Source organism: Symphalangus syndactylus, chromosome 12 (assembly GCF_028878055.3).
Source record: "Symphalangus syndactylus isolate Jambi chromosome 12, NHGRI_mSymSyn1-v2.1_pri, whole genome shotgun sequence".
In the NCBI taxonomy this organism is placed as follows: domain Eukaryota; kingdom Metazoa; phylum Chordata; class Mammalia; order Primates; family Hylobatidae; genus Symphalangus; species Symphalangus syndactylus.
Window position 1 is genome coordinate 67259166 of NC_072441.2, and position 17974 is coordinate 67277139.

The 17974-nt window shown below is 38.7% G+C and overlaps 1 protein-coding gene across 8 annotated transcripts in view; it reads right to left on the reverse strand.

Annotated features, from left to right (window-relative positions):
• The window catches only part of DENND2C (DENN domain containing 2C), an 86484-nt gene that overhangs the window by 24094 nt on the left and 44416 nt on the right, over positions 1-17974 (reverse strand). For all 8 annotated transcript variants that reach the window (XM_063625818.1, XM_063625823.1, XM_063625817.1 and 5 more), the window contains 7 exons: positions 16664-17674; positions 15012-15148; positions 14493-14605; positions 13399-13569; positions 9909-10005; positions 2553-2597; positions 190-377 (listed from right to left, as the gene is read on the reverse strand). In XM_063625818.1, coding sequence (XP_063481888.1) covers positions 190-377; positions 2553-2597; positions 9909-10005; positions 13399-13569; positions 14493-14605; positions 15012-15148; positions 16664-17469 — 1557 coding nt within the window. In that variant the 5' untranslated portion in view covers positions 17470-17674. The remainder of the gene's footprint in view (positions 1-189; positions 378-2552; positions 2598-9908; positions 10006-13398; positions 13570-14492; positions 14606-15011; positions 15149-16663; positions 17675-17974) is intronic.

Consider the following 17974-nt stretch of genomic DNA (forward strand, 5'->3'; position numbering starts at 1 on the left):
TTTTGTTTTGCTTTGTTTTGCTGGGTTGCAGCTCATGCCTAACATAAGATGTTTTCAGCCACCAGATCCTACCACAAGTACAGTATTGGTAAAAACTGGTTGAGATAACAAAAACCAAGAGGACAGGAAATAAATGTACACAGAGACACAGAAACATTCCTGAATGCCTCTTGGCCTCCTTGTACCTACCTTGCCAGGGAATTGTTGTATGACCTGGGGAATATAGCTTATTCCTGATGGTTTCTTCTGTAGAGACACCACCACAAAAAGTTCAAACAGCTGCTGCTCCTGTAATTCAATAAGATCCCGCTCCAAGGTCTGGTAGTGAGGATTCCTCTTGGAAGACTGTTGCAGTTGTGCTAAACGTTTATGGCGATCTGTAATGAAATCATGGAGCAATGTTTTTTTCTCCGTAGCCCTACCTTCCTTCCAGCACCCAGAGGTCATGACCCACACAGGATTAATCTTCACACAGTCACTGCTGAATGAATGTTGAATAACCAGCATCTGCCACATAGACATACCTGTTAGGGCTGTGACATACTAGGGGGAATAAGTGCAGACCCTCAAAAGTGTGCAGGGGCCTCACTCCACTTCTGGCCAGCAATGGGACTGACATTCCATGTCCCAACCAATACTTATGTATGTCCCAACAAATAATCTATGCTATCCCATCTTTCATGGCATCACACCAGGAAACACGGAAAATGTCACCAAAAAGCACTAGACTGACAACAGATGCTACTGCTGGGAATGCCATGAAATCACAGGGTGCCAGGTGGCAGGGGGCAGAGATTTGATAAAATAATTGAGTCCTAAGTACAGAAAGGGGTGAATTTGATAAATTAAAATAAAAATTATCCTCACATTGAAGAAACTGTCCAGTTCCCTTCCCTCCTTGCCACATATTACTAACAATGAATATATGCTTGTATCAGTAAACAGTGCTAGACGCAAGAGAAAAAAATTAAGTGGAAGAAGACATCCATTAGCTGACTTTCTCCAAAGAATAAAATTATGGAAGCATACTATTTAAACAGTCATAGCAATATCAATTAAAACTGGATAGTATCTATCCTCTATTCTCATTTATCTCTAAATTTTGAGCAATTGGGTGGTCCCCACTGAAGGAAACTGTGGACGTGCAGAAGAAATAAGTCTACACGTCTCAGTGATTTGCTTATGTGTAATTCTGAGCCACTGATAGACTCAACCTCTAATTGTCTTTCCTTTCTTTTTGATATAGCGCATTCGGTCCCAAAAGAAGTTATACTATAGATCAAAATATTAAGAGCATTTTAAAAAATTCATTCTGGAATGGCTCCCCGGAATTATCCAGTACATTCAGTGCTCTAGGCAAAGCTTTACTTACCTCAAAGGGCTGAGTTCAAGTCAAGAAAATTTTAGGTCCTGTTTCTCAGTAGTAACAGCCCTAAATTAGTCATCTTTACACATCTAGGCTGAACCTGATGATTATTAAATTTCACCTTCAGTCAGGCTACAGAATCAAACACCTAAAGCAATTCAGGCCAGTGGAGGGAGCACAAGACTATTAATCATAAAATTAGGGTGTCAGATTAGGAACTGGAACTGCCCTGTACTCAGCTTTGATAACGCATGTCTTCTACTTTTTCCATGGCTTAGTATGTCAGTCACTTAAATAGGAAGTAGATAACTTGCTGTGATAACTAGAAAACATCATCGTTAGATGAAGGATGAAGGCACCATGAAGTGCTTGGACAGAGTCAGAAATGCATGGTGCATTCTATATTCTACTAGAAAGTAAACAGCACAATAATCTGGAATATAAATGCCTAAAATAACAAATAGATATTTCCTTTTTCAATGTCAGAGATATCAAAGTTACTTAAATAATTACACTTGAGTGGCTATAAAAAATCAGATATTTGGCTGGGCATGGTGGCTTACGCCTGTAATCCCAGCACTTTGGGAGGCCAAGGCAGGCAGATCACGAGGTCAGGAGTTCGAGACCAGCCTGACCAACATGGTGAAACCCTGTCTCTACTAAAAATACAAAAATTAGCTTGGCATGGTGGCACATGCCTATAATCCCAACTACTCAGGAGGCTGAGGCAGGAGAATTGCCTGAACCCGGGAGGCAGAGGTTGCAGTGAGCCGAGCTTGCGCCACTGCACTCCAGCCTGAGTGACAGAGGGAGACTCCATCTCAAGAAAAAAAAATCAGATATTTACTGCTCAGAGGATGATTCACACACTCTGTTTTGGCTGCCAGGAAACTACTGCATATATGTCTGGACATGCAGCTCTTTACCACTCTCCTAAGAATATTCCATTATAAGAACCATACTGTTTTGCTTCACTCCACTATGGGAGACTTTAAATGCTGTCAAACATCTGACAGTGTTTACTTCTGTTTAATTCTCCAAACCTCAACAGGCTCTGAAAATAAGGAAATCATCTACAAAATGGAACTTCATGTGGGGAAAAACATGCTTAGTCATGAAGGTAGGTGCCACTCCACCTAACCTATGATCATCACAAGAACGGGAGCAGCCCCATTGACTCACTCACTCTTTGGCAGATACTCGGCATCACTTTCATTCCCACTGGTTTCACCTGAAAAGAGAGAAGGAGTTTCCATTTGTATTGTCCAACAGTAGGAAGTACATGAGGATGAGAACAATGTACACCCACAAACCTGGGGACTTGGAGTAAGGGATAATAAAGCTGCTGAGCCTTTCTCCAAACCACTTGGTTGTATCAAGTTAGGATAGTTACCAAAAGAGAGTAAAAGGCTCAAAGAGGAAACTCCTCTACTACATCTTCTTCCCACACCCTACCTCACTCCTCGGCTCCCCTCTCATCCCTAATTCTAGAAACTAATCGCATTTCAGACCAGTTTTAAGAAGTCTAGTTCAGAGTGGATTCTATTTCTATATCCACATAGTTGTTTGTATATTCCAAATAAAGTATCAAAGGCAAACACCAACAGGGCTAAACAAGAATCTAAACACCAACCAGACTATAAATTTAGAATAACAGGAAAACATGAGAACTAGGAGAGCGATATTACCAAGTCAGCCTACCTCTTATATGATGCCTCTAAGTGCCTCTAAACTACTTCTAGTCCATATTGATCTTTTCTTTACTCCAAATTCTCATAGTACTCATACTGCTTTGAACTATTCTTACTTTCCCCAATCAGATTTTAAGTATTTTGGGGATAAGGGGCTATCTTGTTTTCCCAAGGGAGTGTTTTGTATAATTCTGAGAGCACAGGCAACACACACACACACACACACACACACACGCACACAAAAAGCAGCTTTTAAAATAAATAAATGAAACATTTCTAGATTAAGTTTGAAAAGTTAAAGCAAAATAGAAATACAAAGAAAGGTAAAAAATAAGGCCTAGAAGTCATAAGTGAAATTTGATTATATAAACTTGTATCTAATTTAAAAATCAGTATTAAACTCAAAAAGTGAACAATAAACTGGGAAAATATTTGTAAACACACCTGCACATACAAGGCTAAGTTTCTTAATATTCAAAGAACTGTTACAAATCAAGAAGAAAAAGCACAACAGAAAAAGGAATAAAGGGTGGGAATAGGCGATTCATAGAAAAAGATTTATAAGTTGTTGATAAGCATGAAAACTGCCCAAATTCATAATGAAATAAATGTAAATTAAAATAATAAACAAGACATACATTTTCAACCATGATATTGCCATGAAAAGCTTTAATAAAGCATAGTATTTATTGATGAGGATTATGGGGAAAGAGGTATTTTCAAATGATGTTTGTAGAAACAAGCTGTTACAATCTGTTTGTGGGACAATTTGGCAGCAGTTATAAATTTTTTTTTTTTTTTTTTTGAGACAGGGTCTCACTCTGCTGCACAGGCTAGAGTGCAGTGGCACAATCTTGGCTCACTGCAACCTCTGCCTCCTGGATTCAAATGATCCCCCCTACCTCAGCCTCCCGAGTAGGCTGGGACTACAGGCGTGTGCCACCACATCCAGCTAATTGTTTTTTTTTTTGAGACAGAGTCTCACTCTGTCGCCCAGGTTGGAATGCAGTGGCACAATCTCGGCTCACTACAACCTCCACCTCCCGGGTTCAAGCAGTTCTCCTGCCTCAGCCTCCTGAGTAGCTGGGATTACAGGCGTGCCCTGCCACGCTGGGCTAATTTTTGTATTTTTAGTAGAGACAGGGTTTCACCGTGTTAGTCAGGCTGGTCTTGAATTCCTGACCTCATGATCCGCCCGTCTTGGCCTCCCAAAGTGCTGAGATTATAGGTGTGAGCCACCACACCCGGCCACCCAGCTAATTTTTGTATTTTTTGTAGAGACAGGGTTTTGTCATGTTGTCCAGGCTAGTCTCAAACTCCTGGGGTCAAGTGATCCACCCGCCTCAGCCTCCTGAAGTGCTGGGGTTACAGGTGTGAGCCACCATGCCTGGCCAAAATTTTAAATCCATATGTTCTTTGATTAAGCTTACTGCTAGGAACTTATTCTACAAAAATAGTCTTACATAGAAATATAAGTAAAAGATGCACTTGCAGCATTGTTTGAAGATTTTTATGTAGACACACACACACACTTTTAAATATCCACAGGTTAAATAAAAGGTTAGAAACAACTAAACTGTCTACTAGCTAAATAAAATTTTACATCTATACAATGAAATACAGTACAGCTATGTGGATCTCTATGTGTTGATACTGAAAGAGCTCTGAAATACATTAATTAAGCTTTTTTAAAAAGGAAGGCATACAAAGTCTGAATAGTGTAAGAGTATTTGTGTAGAAAATGTATTTGCATGCACATGAAATTTTCTAGGTGTGCAAGGAGGAGGTTTCGAAAACTCTGGCTTTTCATTTTATAATAAGGAATAAGAGAACATTAAAATAAATGCTGCCTATTCTTAAGATAGGTGGGAAAGACACATAAGAGATGTTACAGAAAAAATACTTATTTAAACATTGCATATTACATATGTTTTATAACTCAAAATTAACCACCATGACAAAAAGTATAGTGTGACTATAAAATATTATTCAGAGAAAAACAAACACTGTGAGCTCCTGGTCCTATCTATAGTCTTAGTACCAGGTACCTCTTAGAAACTTAGGAAGTGTTTGGAAAGAAAGAAAAGAGAGAAGAAAGGGAGAAAAGGCAATATAACCGGAAAAGCCCTTATAAAAGATCACTTAATTGGCTTAATATATTCACATCTATGGGTTTTGATGACGTGTATTCTAAGACAATGAATGAAAGTTAGCAGGATTATGAGCCAAGAGAAGAATCTACTGAGAATCTACAGGGATCGAAAAAGTACCAGATTGTCCTCTTTTAATATGAGACTTCAACACACAAAATTATAATGACAGAATTGAAGAAGTCTGATAAGTCATTTTGTAATACCTGAAAACTGAAAGTTAAGAAATATTTACAGCCAGGTATGGTGGCTCATGCCTATAATCCCAGCACTTTGGGAGGCCAAGGCAGAAGGATCACTTGAGCCCAGGAATTCAAGACCAGTCTGGCAACATGGTGAGCTTTTGTCTCTACAAAAAATTAAAAATTAGCCGGGTGTGGTGGGCATGAGCCTGTGGTCCCAGCTACTCAGGAGGCTCTGGTGGGAGGATCGCTTGAACCCAGGAGGTTGAGGCTGCAGTGAGCCATGTTTGCATCATTGCACCCCAGCCTGTGTGACAGAGTGAGACTCTGTCTCAGAAAAAGAAAAAAAAAAAACTGAAGAAATATTTAGGTTGGAATATATTTAGTAAACTCTAGCAGGGACTTCAGAGTAGGTAAATATAATTATCTATTGTATTAGGCATTGTTGATATATAGTCAAAAGCTTAAGGAGGAAAATGAAAATCTGAGAACTGTGATGATAAAGCCAGGAGATCCTCAGGCATGAGAGAAATTCCTCTGGTGCATTGGAGGAGTTGGTCACAGAGGTAGGTAAAGGTAAATGCTTATTTTATTTGAGCCATAAGTAAAGTGTTACAATGTAGAGGCTGCTCCTTTTTTCTTTACTTTTGTTTTGGACAGCAGAAGTTGGCTAGAAGTTGGAGGATTTTTTTTCTTTTCAACACTAAAACAGTTAAAACAAATTTTTGGCTCTTCAAAAACTTGTCTTAGAACCAAATTTACTACAATGTTCCTAATCCATAAGGCATAGACATACAAATAAATTAAGGGCTTGGTAATAACCTACTTAGAAATACCTGGGCACAGTGGCTCACGCCTGTAATCCCAGTACTTTGGGAAGCTGAGGCGGGTGGATCACGAGGTCAAGAGATTGAGACCATCCTGGCCAACATGGTGAAACCTTGTCTCTTCTAAAAAAAATACAAAAATTAGCTGGGCGTGGTGGCACACGCCTGTAATCACAGCTACTCGGGAGGCTGAGGCAGGAGAATCCCTTAAACCCAGGAGGCAGAGGTTGCAGTGACCCGAGATCGCACCACTGCACTCCAGCCTGGGCAACAGAGCAAGACTCCATCTCAAAAACAAAACAAAACAAAACAAAAAACCTGAAGAGAGTAGTTATGAATAGACTGCTGTTAATCTGAGAAAATGTTAATGTTTTACAAGCACTTGTCCTGGCCCCAGTGTATGATAATTTATGTGATTTGCAATGTATAATTTATTTCCTTATCTATAAAACAATGAAAATGCTATCTGCCACAGAGTTACTTAGAAAATTAATAATAATGCACCAGAAAGGATGCAGCACAATATCTGGCACCAGTTTCATTTTCTATGCCTAGTTTTAAATAACACACAAAAATACCTTTGACAATACCATTGTTGAAGATAAAAAAATAACACGGAAAAGAGATGATTAAACTGCTAAAAATCAAGATTTATGAGAAAGTTAACCGTTGATGATAGAAAAAGATAAGCTACATGGAGCCATGCTCCTTGATTCAAATCTATGCTTCCTCTGTCTTAGCTTCTTTGTTTGTAAAATTATAATAGTCCCTACCTCCTAGTGTTGTCATACATTATACATGAGATAAAATATGTAAAGAAACTATTACTTCATTCCACAAATGGTAGCTACTATTAATAACAATGACCAAAAGTATTTCTTCCCCAGAGAAGACTGAAACATGTTTTAGTAATTGCCTCTCAAATTATGAAAACTCATGTTAAAAACAGTGACCAGTTGATTTTAATCCGTACATAGCAGGAAACAGACTTAAGACGTAACCCAGATTTTATTTTCATATAGTAAGTTGTTAGAATATAAAATAGGTTTTTCAGAGTAATTAAGAAAATTCTGGCTGGGGGCTGGGCACAGTGGCTCACGCCTGTAATCCCAGCACTTTAGGAGGCTGAGGCGGGCGGATCACGAGGTCAGGAGATCGAGACCATTCTGGCTAACATGGTGAAACCCCGTCTCTACTAAAAACACAAAAAATTAGCCGGGCATGGTGGTGGGCAGCTGTAATCCCAGCTACTCGGGAGGCTGAGGCAGGAGAATGGCATGAACCCGGGAGGCGGAGCGTGCAGTGAGCCAAGATCGTGCCACTGGACTCCAGCCTGGGCGACAGAGCAAGACTGTCAAAAAAAAAAAAAAAAAAGAAAGAAAGAAAGAAAGAAAGAAAAAGAAAAAAAAAAAAGAAAATTCTGGCCAGGTGTGGTGGCTCATGCCTGTAATCCTAGCACTCTGGGAGGCCCAGGCAGGTGGATCATTTGAGGTCAGGAGTTCGAGATCAGCCTGGCCAATATGGTGAAATCTCATCTCAACTAAAAATACAAAAAATGAGCTGGGTGTGGTGCCATGCGCCTGTAATCCCAAGCTCCTCAGAAGAATGAGGCAGGAGAATCACTTGAATCCAGAAGGCAGAGGTTGCAGTGAGCTGAAATTGCACCACTGCACTCCAGCCTGGGTGACAGAGTGAGACTGTGTATCAAAAAGAAAAAAAAGAAAATTCTGTCTTTAGAAGTCTGCGAAAAGAAGAAACATTCTCCTGTGCTATGACTTAGCTGTTGTTTCTCACTAAGGAACTTATAAACAAAAACTGCTAAATTCTACATATTTGCCAGATGCATTAGTCCATTTTCACACTGCTGATAAAGACATACCCAAGGCTGGGCATGGTGGCTCACGTCTGTAATCCGAGCACTTTGAGAGGCTGAGGTGGTGGATCACCTGAGGTCAGGAGTTCGAGATCAGCCTGGCCAAAATGATGAAACCCCGTCTCTACTACAAATACAAAAAATTAGCCGGGCCTGGTGGCAGGCGTTTGTAATCCCAGCTACTTGGGAGTCTGAGGCAGGAGAATCCCTTGAACACAGGAGATGGAGGTTGCACTGAGCCAAGATCATGCCATTGCACTCCAGCCTGGGCAACAAGAGCGAAACTCCATCTCAAAAGAAAAGACATACCTGAGACTGGGAAGCAAAAGAAGCTGAACTCGACTTACAGTTCCATATGGCTAGGGAGGCCTCAGAATCATGGTAGGAGGCAAAAGGAACTTCTTACATGGTGGCAGCAAGAGAAAATCAGACGAAGCAAATGCAGAAACCCCTGATAAACCCATCAGTTCTCGTGAGACTTATTCACTATCACGAGAATAGCATGGGAAAGACCGGCCCCCATGATTCAATTACTTCCCCCTGGGTCCCTCCCACAACATATGGGAATTCTGGGAGATATGATTCAAGTTGAGATTTGGGTGGGGACACAGCCAAACCATATTCCCAGACAACCAAGAATCTTGCATAAGTTTTTAAGAAAGTTCTAATGATTTATTATGAATGTTGACAATTTCTTAATTAACAATATACGTTTTATCTAGGCATCTGAAGGATAAAACTTATTATTTTTTTCTTTTTTGAGATGGAGTCTCACTCTGTCACCCAGGCTGGAGTTCAGTGGCGTGATCTCACCTCACTGCAACCTCTGCCTCTTGGGTTCAAGTGATTCTGCCTCAGCCTCCTGAGTAGCTGGGATTATGGGCACGCGCCACCATGCCTGGCTAATTTTTGTATTTTTAGTAGAGACAGGTTTCTCCATGTTGGTCAGGCTGGTCTCGAACTCCTGACCTTGTGATCTGCCTGCCTCGGCCTCCCAAGTGCTGGGATTACAGGCATAAGCCACACGCCTGGCCAGGATAAAACTTATTAAATGACTACAAGTTGAGTACCACATACCTTCAGTCAAAAAAAAAAACACAAAAAACAGATAAATCAATATAAATTGTCCAGTCTGAAGAACAAAGATTGAAAAATATTAAAATATCCTGAGAAAAAAAGACTAATATTTTCTTACTTACAAGACTCTATACTGATAAATGATTATAAATCAAAGTAATAGTGATTCGATTTCTCTATGAAATTTAGTCTCAATGGTTTATGATTATTTTTTCATTTATTTATTTGTTCATCCAATAGTTATTACTTGGCACAGAATTAAATAAAATGGATTTGAGAAACAATCCCTTATCTTAAAGAAGTTTATGCTTAAGTGGGATAACAGGAAAGTAAACCAAAATTTATTTATTTATTTATTTATTTGAGATGGAGTCTCGCTCTGTCGCCTAGGCTGGAGTGCAGTGGCGCGATTTTGGCTCACTGCAAGCTCCGCCTCCCGGGTTCACACCATTCTCCTGCCTCAGCCTCCCGAGTAGCTGGGACTACAGGCGCCCACCACCACGCCCGGCTAATTTTTTGTATTTTTAGTGGAGACGGGGTTTCACCGTTTTAGCCAGGATGGTCTCGATCTCCTGACCTCATGATCCACCTGCCTCGGCCTCCCAAAGTGCTGGGATTACAGGCATGAGCCACCGCGCCCGGCCCCAAAATTTTTAATACACATCAAACATTAAGTTATATGGTGATTCTCCTCTCATATCCTGACAGCTACAGGATAGCTGGAACGGAAAACAATTCTTACCTTTTGTGGGAGGTAATTCCTTTCCAGTGTAAGAATGTAACTTTACCTTCTTCTTCCCTCTTTTAGATTCAAATATGTCATCTATTTTCAGTACAAGCTGAAAAAAGACCAGAAAAATACAAATTAAGACCAACACCCAAAAGTTTCACAGTTTGATGACATTAATCTATTAGGGATGCTTACTCAGAGAAAAGACCTATTTTATAAATAGAAACCTTTACCTTTTTGAATTTTGGATTTAAAATGATGATCTTTAATTAGATGATATGTTGTTCTAATACCAAGTTCACATAACATGGGGAAGGAAAGCGGGAAAGGATATTGGATGAACCCAGCACAGGCTTTTAGATTCCTTGTCACTCCATGTCACAACATGCAGGAAATGTGGCTATTGCCCTTTGTATAGTGATCAAGCCTTTACTATTAAACTCAAGTTTTCACTTGCCTGGAGTAGGAAGTGGAACACTCATTTATCTGAAAGGCAGGGTGAGGCATAGTTATTTCTGCTCCCAGAAATTCTTCCCAAGGAGCAGATAAACATACTTAGAAAGCTTTTGTCAAAGGGAATATTCTAAGAGTACTAACATTGTAATTTATTTTAGAAATATGTCATAAAATTAGGAGAGCCAAATATACTCAAATACAAAAACTATGTTTTTTCTTCCACTCATCAGTCTATTTCTCAAGCAAGTAAAATCCAGACCATTTACTTTTAAATTGTTATATAATTGCTTCTCTCCATTTCATAAGTATTACTCATTAGAAATTTTTCTTTGCTGCTGGGAGAGGTGTGTGTGTGTAAGAGAGACAGACAGGAGACACACACAGAATGCAGTAAAAAAGAGGAAACACTCGGAGCTGATCAACAGGTACTTTTAAAAGGAGGAATTGATCAGTTTTTCTATAAATATTTTTCTTTTTTTCTTAAAATTCCAAGCTTTTCTTAAGTATTAGTCCTGATTTAACATACTTAATGCCTAGAATTACAATTGTTAGGAACATTATATATGATAACAACCAATAAAGTTGCCTGAGAAAAATGCTTTTGTATTCTCTTGTCCTTGTTTCTCTAGCCATCCTGGCAATTGACAGGCAGTGAATCAGTCCAGTGCAAACCACTGTCCCCTGCCAACCAGCCACCCCCCCCAAAAACATGCAAGAAACATATGCTTCCAAAACACAGATTATTACCACATCTTTGGATGAGTTTGTGCTCTTAAAGATTTTTATCGCTGCAATTCAAGTGAAAAATTGCCAATGTTCTTAAATATTACCATTACAAAAAACAAATAAGAGAATCTAAAATTAAAAAGTACTAAGGGCTATAGGAAAGATGTATGGAAATAAATATATATTTGGGTTACATAATGACCCAAAATAGCATAATTATTAATTTGCATTTGAAAAGTAGAATCAAAAGTATATTCAAGTATAAGGGAAAGACAACTGTTCTAAAACTATGCAATAAAGTGATAAATTTAAATTTCTGTCATGAGCTAGGAAGAGGAGCCTTCTAGCTACAAGAAATACTGTAGAATATTCTTCCTAAGAAATGATGGAAATCATACTGCTGTACACACAACACGAACAATAAAGGCAGTAGGAAATGTACTCTAGCAAACAATCCCACACAGGCTTCCACAGCAGGGAAGGAAAGGAAGAGTGCGGAAGAGGCAAACGGACTAGATCAGTGAGGTGAAATTGTGAAACAGTTTCCCTTCCAGGGACAGCTGGAGGCATTAAAGGGGAAATAAATGAAAATGGACTTTCTTATAGAATGTTGTTCTAGAAGATACTCCAAAGCCAAAATTTGTATTGCATAAGGGACATCCTAAAAAGATTTAATCCAAGGAGGGTCACAGGTAGAAATGATGTCATGGCTTGTTCCTGCCTGACAATTAAGAATTCATAATCATTTTTTTCTCCTCACGTCTCCAAAAACCTTCAGAAAAAATATTAGAAAGGGAAAAGTTAGATCCTATCACCTACAATCAGATACAGAACAAGCTTTGAGTACTTGAGATCCATAATACATAAAACACTGAGGCATGAAATCAAAAGCGCTGTAAAAGCCTCCCTGGGTCGCATTAAACTCTATAAGCCATAATTCCTAAATATGTGTTAATGCCATTATAAGAACCACATCTTAAATGCAATCCCCTAAGGTGTTTGCATTCTTCTCTCTATTAACACACAATTTGTTGTTGCTGGGCCATGTGGGAGGCTGCTTTGTTGTGCCAACATGATCTACCAGAGGACGGAGCTACTGCAAGATGCCTGGCAGTTCTTTAAGACTCTTTTTAAAAAAATATTCCTCATCATACAAAGAAAGATAAACAGTTACATTTTTTTTTTTCACTAAGAGAGATCAGTTTAGCTTTAAAAAACCTCTATGTCTTTAACTTTTCACATAGTAAAGCGGAAGGGGCAGAAAACTGATAAGAATTAAAACTGTGGAATAGAATATTTCCCAAGGAACAAATCAACAGTTACTAACCGAAGAAACAGATGTGACTTTTGTTTAATGTTAAAATCAGGTACAAAAATTACATGTTAAATGAACACATATAGCTAATTCAGATGGTATTAAAGAAGGAATAATATTTAAATGATCTGATTTCTTCATTACAGCAGAATATCCGCATAGTATTTTGACAATCCTGAAAACACCCTGCATTACAGAAGAACAAAGTAACAGAGAAAATTTAAAATTTTTTCATATAATTTCTTAAGTGTTTCTCCTAAAAGAAAATTTCTATTAGTCAGGTGCAGTGGCTCACACCTGCAGTTCCGGAACTCTGGGGGGCCAACGCAAGAGGATTGCTTGAGGCCAGGAGTTCAAGACCAGCCTGGGCAATATAGTGAGACTCTGTCTCTACAAAATAAGTAAATAAATAAGAAAAAAATTTATATGTCTGTCTGCAAGTAATCTCAGTTTCTTCATTTTGGTTGCAATGCTTCTAGTAGAGATGATGTACAGACTTACTGCCTTTTATCCCTTGAGGGAGAAGTCATTTATTTATTATGATTGCTGATAATTTCCATTCCCAAGTAATAGATTTGTTTTTTTCTTTGGAAATTTTTGCCCCAAATAAATGGCATATACTTTTTCGTTACTGAAAATCTGTAAAATCAAGCACAAAACTGAACTCACTTTGGCAATTATATGAATGAGTGAATTAGAACAACACTGAAGCCATCCTGAGAGAACGCCCTTGAAATAGGCAGGAGGATTTTAATGAGAGCTAAGGTAACTGAAGTGAAGTCCCCATCTAAATCAATTTAAAAATCCATAACGAAACTCTGGCAAAAGCCATTCATGCACTTTTCTAGCATGAGCAAAAATTTAAAACTTAACGCTGCCTTCTAAGTGTTCTAATCCCAGTAGGTCAGTTCTAACCTATTATTCATTTCGGTCTAAAGTTTACTTATTCTCATTCATGGAAGTGCTGAAGTAAGAGTCAAAGAATGAAAGCACTGGAGTCTTTACCCTTGGAAGATTTTTCCTTTTCATGTTTGCAACTTCACCAGCTCGGAAAAGCTTCCATTCCGTTAAAGTGACCGGCAAAGTGGTATCTTTTGTGAGCTTTGACCGCAAATAAGCTTGTGAGTTCTTTACTTCCATAGTCTTCCGGTGAAGGAACTGAGGTTTGGGAGGGAGCTAAAACAGGAGAAGATGTACCGGTTAGATCACCTAGTTTTGCTGTTGTTGCTTGTTTGTTTGAGATGGGGTCTTGCTCTGTTGCCCAGGCTGGAATGCAGTGGCATGCACGATCACGGCTCATTGCAGCCTTGACCTCCTGAGCTCAAGTGATCCCCCAACCTCAGCCCCTTGAGCAGCTGGGACTACAGGCACATGTCACCACATCCGGCTAATTTTTTTTTTTTTTTTGGTAGAGATGGGGTTTTGCCAGGTTGCCCAGGCTGGTCTCAAACTCCTGGGCTCAAGCAATCCTCCCACCTCAGCCTCCCAAAGTTCTGGGATTACAGGTGTGAACCACTGCACCTGGCCAGCATCATCTAGTTAATGCCTGTATTATCATACAAAGTCAAAGCTATTCCAGAAATGTATTTATCCTATATTTCCTTTAAAATCATTTCAAATGAAGATAACATAATTTCTTTCCTACCATTTGTAAACAAGTTTCTCAGGTTTCTAATCCAAAGTTCCACTACAGGGTAATCAAATTCCCAGAAAACAATGGCTCACAGTTTTCATGAACTCTAGGGAGCCTTTGCTTTTAGGCGTCTCGCATGCTTTCAGGGACTAGGAAGGTAATTTAATGGCCATAGGTTGATGCAGACTAATAGGGAGAGTGGGAACTATAGTAAACTGAAAAGTTCATGGCTGTCTAAAGGCATATATATTCAATTATTTTTGAAGTGTTAAAACAACAACCAAAAAAAAAAAAAAGCTGTATGTTATCCCAAAAAAAAAAAACAAAAATAAAAAAAAACACCACCAACATTAAAACTTACATTTCTGTGCCTCTTAGTTCTGGACCCAGTTAAATCCCCTTATTCTTTTTGTAGATACCATGAATAAGATTCTAATGTTTTCTTCAATTAATTATCTGGTTATACCTTGGGTGCTTTAAAAGCACTTTTAGCGGGTGGTAGCTTCCATGCTGAAGGTGATCTCCACATAGGTAAAGGCTGCACTGGAATATCTTCATATGGATTTTCTTTGGTGGGATCTTAAAAAATAATTAAAAAAAAGTTTACATGAACATAATTAAATGCAAAGATAACCACAGCTAGCAAAAGAAAGAAAAAGCTAACTATGTTCAGCTTTCTTATTCTACATTGCTGTAGGGATGTGGGTTTCCAGATCAACAGCAATTTAAGCTTATGGGTCCAACAGAGCTAAAAGAATTCTCAAAATACTATATTATAAACATGTACTTATAAGCCGAGCAGTCTATCACATTAGTTGTAAAATTCATTAGAGAATAAAATAATTTATACACCAAAGGTTTCCATGCTAAAGAGAAAAACGTAGAGCAATATATGCTTGATTATAGAAGAAAATACCACCCTACAATTAAGGGCTTCACCAAATACATAATCATTAAATTTAATTGCAAAGTTGTCAACACCTACATATGATATCTTCATAGATATTGTCCTCAGACTGTGTGTAATAAAGTGCTGACCCAGAATTTCTTCCAAGTTCTTCACGAATCGTCTGTGAGTTCCGATTTCGAAAGTGCTGAATATCCTCAAATTCAAAGGATTTCCTTAAAAAAGGAGATATATTTTAAAGTTATATCTTTCAAAACTCTAATCTTTATTTTTTTAAATTTTTATTTAGTTATTTGTTGATTGTTTGTTTTATTATTATTTTTTGAGACAGAAGCTCAGTCTGTCGCATAGGCTAGAGTGCAGTGGCACAATCTTGGCTCACTGAAACCTCTGCCTCCCAGGTTCAAGCGATGCTACATTGCTGCAGGGATGATGCACCTGGGATTACAGATGCGTGCCACCATGCCTGGCTCTTTTTTGTATTTTAGTAGAGAAGAGGTTTCACCATGACCACCAGGCTGGTCTTGAACTCCTGACTTCAGGTGATCTGCCTGCCTCGGCCTCCCAAAGTGCTAGGATTACAGAAAATTCTAATCTTCTATAAATTGGTATGGGAGACAGAAATAAATAAGTACAGAACTTGTGTGCAAAATTACAAAGGTGTTTTATCAGAGATCTAAGAATAATGAAGTAGGCTGTGCCTTATAAACACCATGAGAAAACTGGATGCTTGTAGCCAATGACATTCATGTTCTTCATTGGGTTCCTTTATTAAGTTCACTTCGTAAGGAAAAGTGGGGCTGAGGCCAGCATGCCCTAAATGAAGTGGAAGAATGTTACTGCTTCCCTACAGATTTTTTTGAATTTAATTTTTATTTTATTTTATTTTAGAGGCAGGGTCTCATTCTGCTGCCCAGGCTGGAGTGCAGTGAAGTGATCATGGCTCACTGTAGCCTGAGCTTTTGGGGTCAAGTAATACTCCCAAGTAGGTAGGACAACAGGAACACATCACTACACCTGGCTAGTTTTTTCTTTTTTCTTTTTTTTTTTGTAGAGACAGGGTCTCACTATGTTGCCCTGTCTAGTGTTTGGCTGGTCTTGAACTCCTGGCCTCAAGTGATCCTCCTGCCCCAGCCACCCAAAGTGCTGGGATTGAGCCACCACACCCAGCTCCTATAGATTTTTTTTTTTGAGACTGAGTCTTGCTGTGTCACCCAGGCTGAAGTGTAGTGTCACGATCTCAGCTCACTGCAAGCTCAGCCTCCCAGGTTCAAGCATTTCTTCTGCCTCAGCATCCCATATAGCTGGGACTAGAGGTGCACACCACCACGCCCAGCTAATTTTGTATTTTTAGTAGAGACAGGGTTTCACCATGTTGGCCAGGCTGGTCTTGAACTCCTGACCTCAAGTGATCTGCCAGCCTCAGCCTCCCAAAGTGCTGGGATTACAGGTGTGAGCTACCGCGCCCAGCGTTGGCCCAGATTCTTAAAGATATATTAATAAAATGGAAGGTGTTCTGATGCTCTTTTGTCAATAGATTATCTTAGATACTACTACATTTCTACTTTTTTCACTTCTTATTTTCCTTCCACATTAATCAACACCTGCATGTTCAAATCAGGGCCATCACCTAAGCTGGGAAATGGAAACTGGTTTGAAAAGGAAAAAGAAGCTCAATAATCCTGTAATGAAAATACCTACAAGTCTTTATCTGTAGGATAAAAACATACCTTTTAGATCTTCCTCTGATTTTTCCACCATATTTCTTTGGCTCAGGTTCCTCAGAAGAGGCCAAAGAAGATTGTGCACAAGAATTATTTTCACAGTATTTTTTGTCACAGTTTCTTTCTTTATACGGTGTAACACCAGATTCAGATAAATATCTGAATGTCCTACGAGGTTTTGGCAAAGGATTTATGGAAGGTCCACATTCTTGCCCCTCAGGTTCAGAGTAAATATTTTCCAAGCTCTTGGTTATTCCGTATGAACTATCCAGAACTCTGAAGTTCAGTTCTTTTTCTGAAGAGTCACAATGTTCTAAAGCCAAATTTAAGAGTTTATCTGGGGGAAGTGCTTCTATTTTCTTCCACAGTATTTGTGAGGTATAGAAGTTTCCTGGAGGTAATGAAGTCTCTGGATCTAAGACATCTTCTTTACAGCTTTCAATTTCTTTGACCCGAGAACATACCCAGTTGGATTCTGATTCATTTTTAAAGAAGTGTGTATCGTCATATTCATGTTTCTTATTTTCATTCTCACTTTGATCATGGCTTTTGGTATCTTCATTTATATCTAGACCCACATTTTCACAGCTGGTTACATCCAAGTTTTTGCTCTTTCTCTCAGCTATAGGATTTTTCTTCAGACGGATCTCTTGGTGACAGTTATATCTCACTCCAAAGTCCTTTGGACGCCACTTTTCTGGATTAGATATACCATTAGCCCTTCCTTCCCATTGAGAAATTTTTTGTTTGATGTTTTTGCAGTGGCTTCTTGACAGTGTCTGAACAGCAGTACGAGAAAAACCAACATCCATGTTCCCAACTGGGTGAATGACAAGTGATGAATCTTACAAAGGTTCCATTACAAGTAAATGTGAAATATTGTATTCTTTATCCTGTCAGAATCCAAATGATTCCAGTATTTTCCCTTCATGTTTGACTTGTAAATCTCTTTGTAAAAAGAACAATTTTGATCAGTGATTCTTGTTGAAAATGGCTACAACCTGATCCTGAATAATCCTGTTAAAATGACACAAAAATATGTTAACACATTTTATAATTTCCTAATTTAAAACTCCACTAAAACATTGCCCACCTATCCCTACATGATTCATATGCATTGCATATGTAAAAACGTACCTGTCATCTATTAAGTAATTCAACTACATAAAGGCACTCCTAAGATGGTGAGATAATAATACTAACAAAACGTTATTTGTGGTATTTTTCAAATTGTCAGCTTTAGTGTTCTGCCATATTTAATTTCCTAAAGTTAGGTAGAATGAGGTTTTAGAAGAGATTATACATAGTAGTATACAA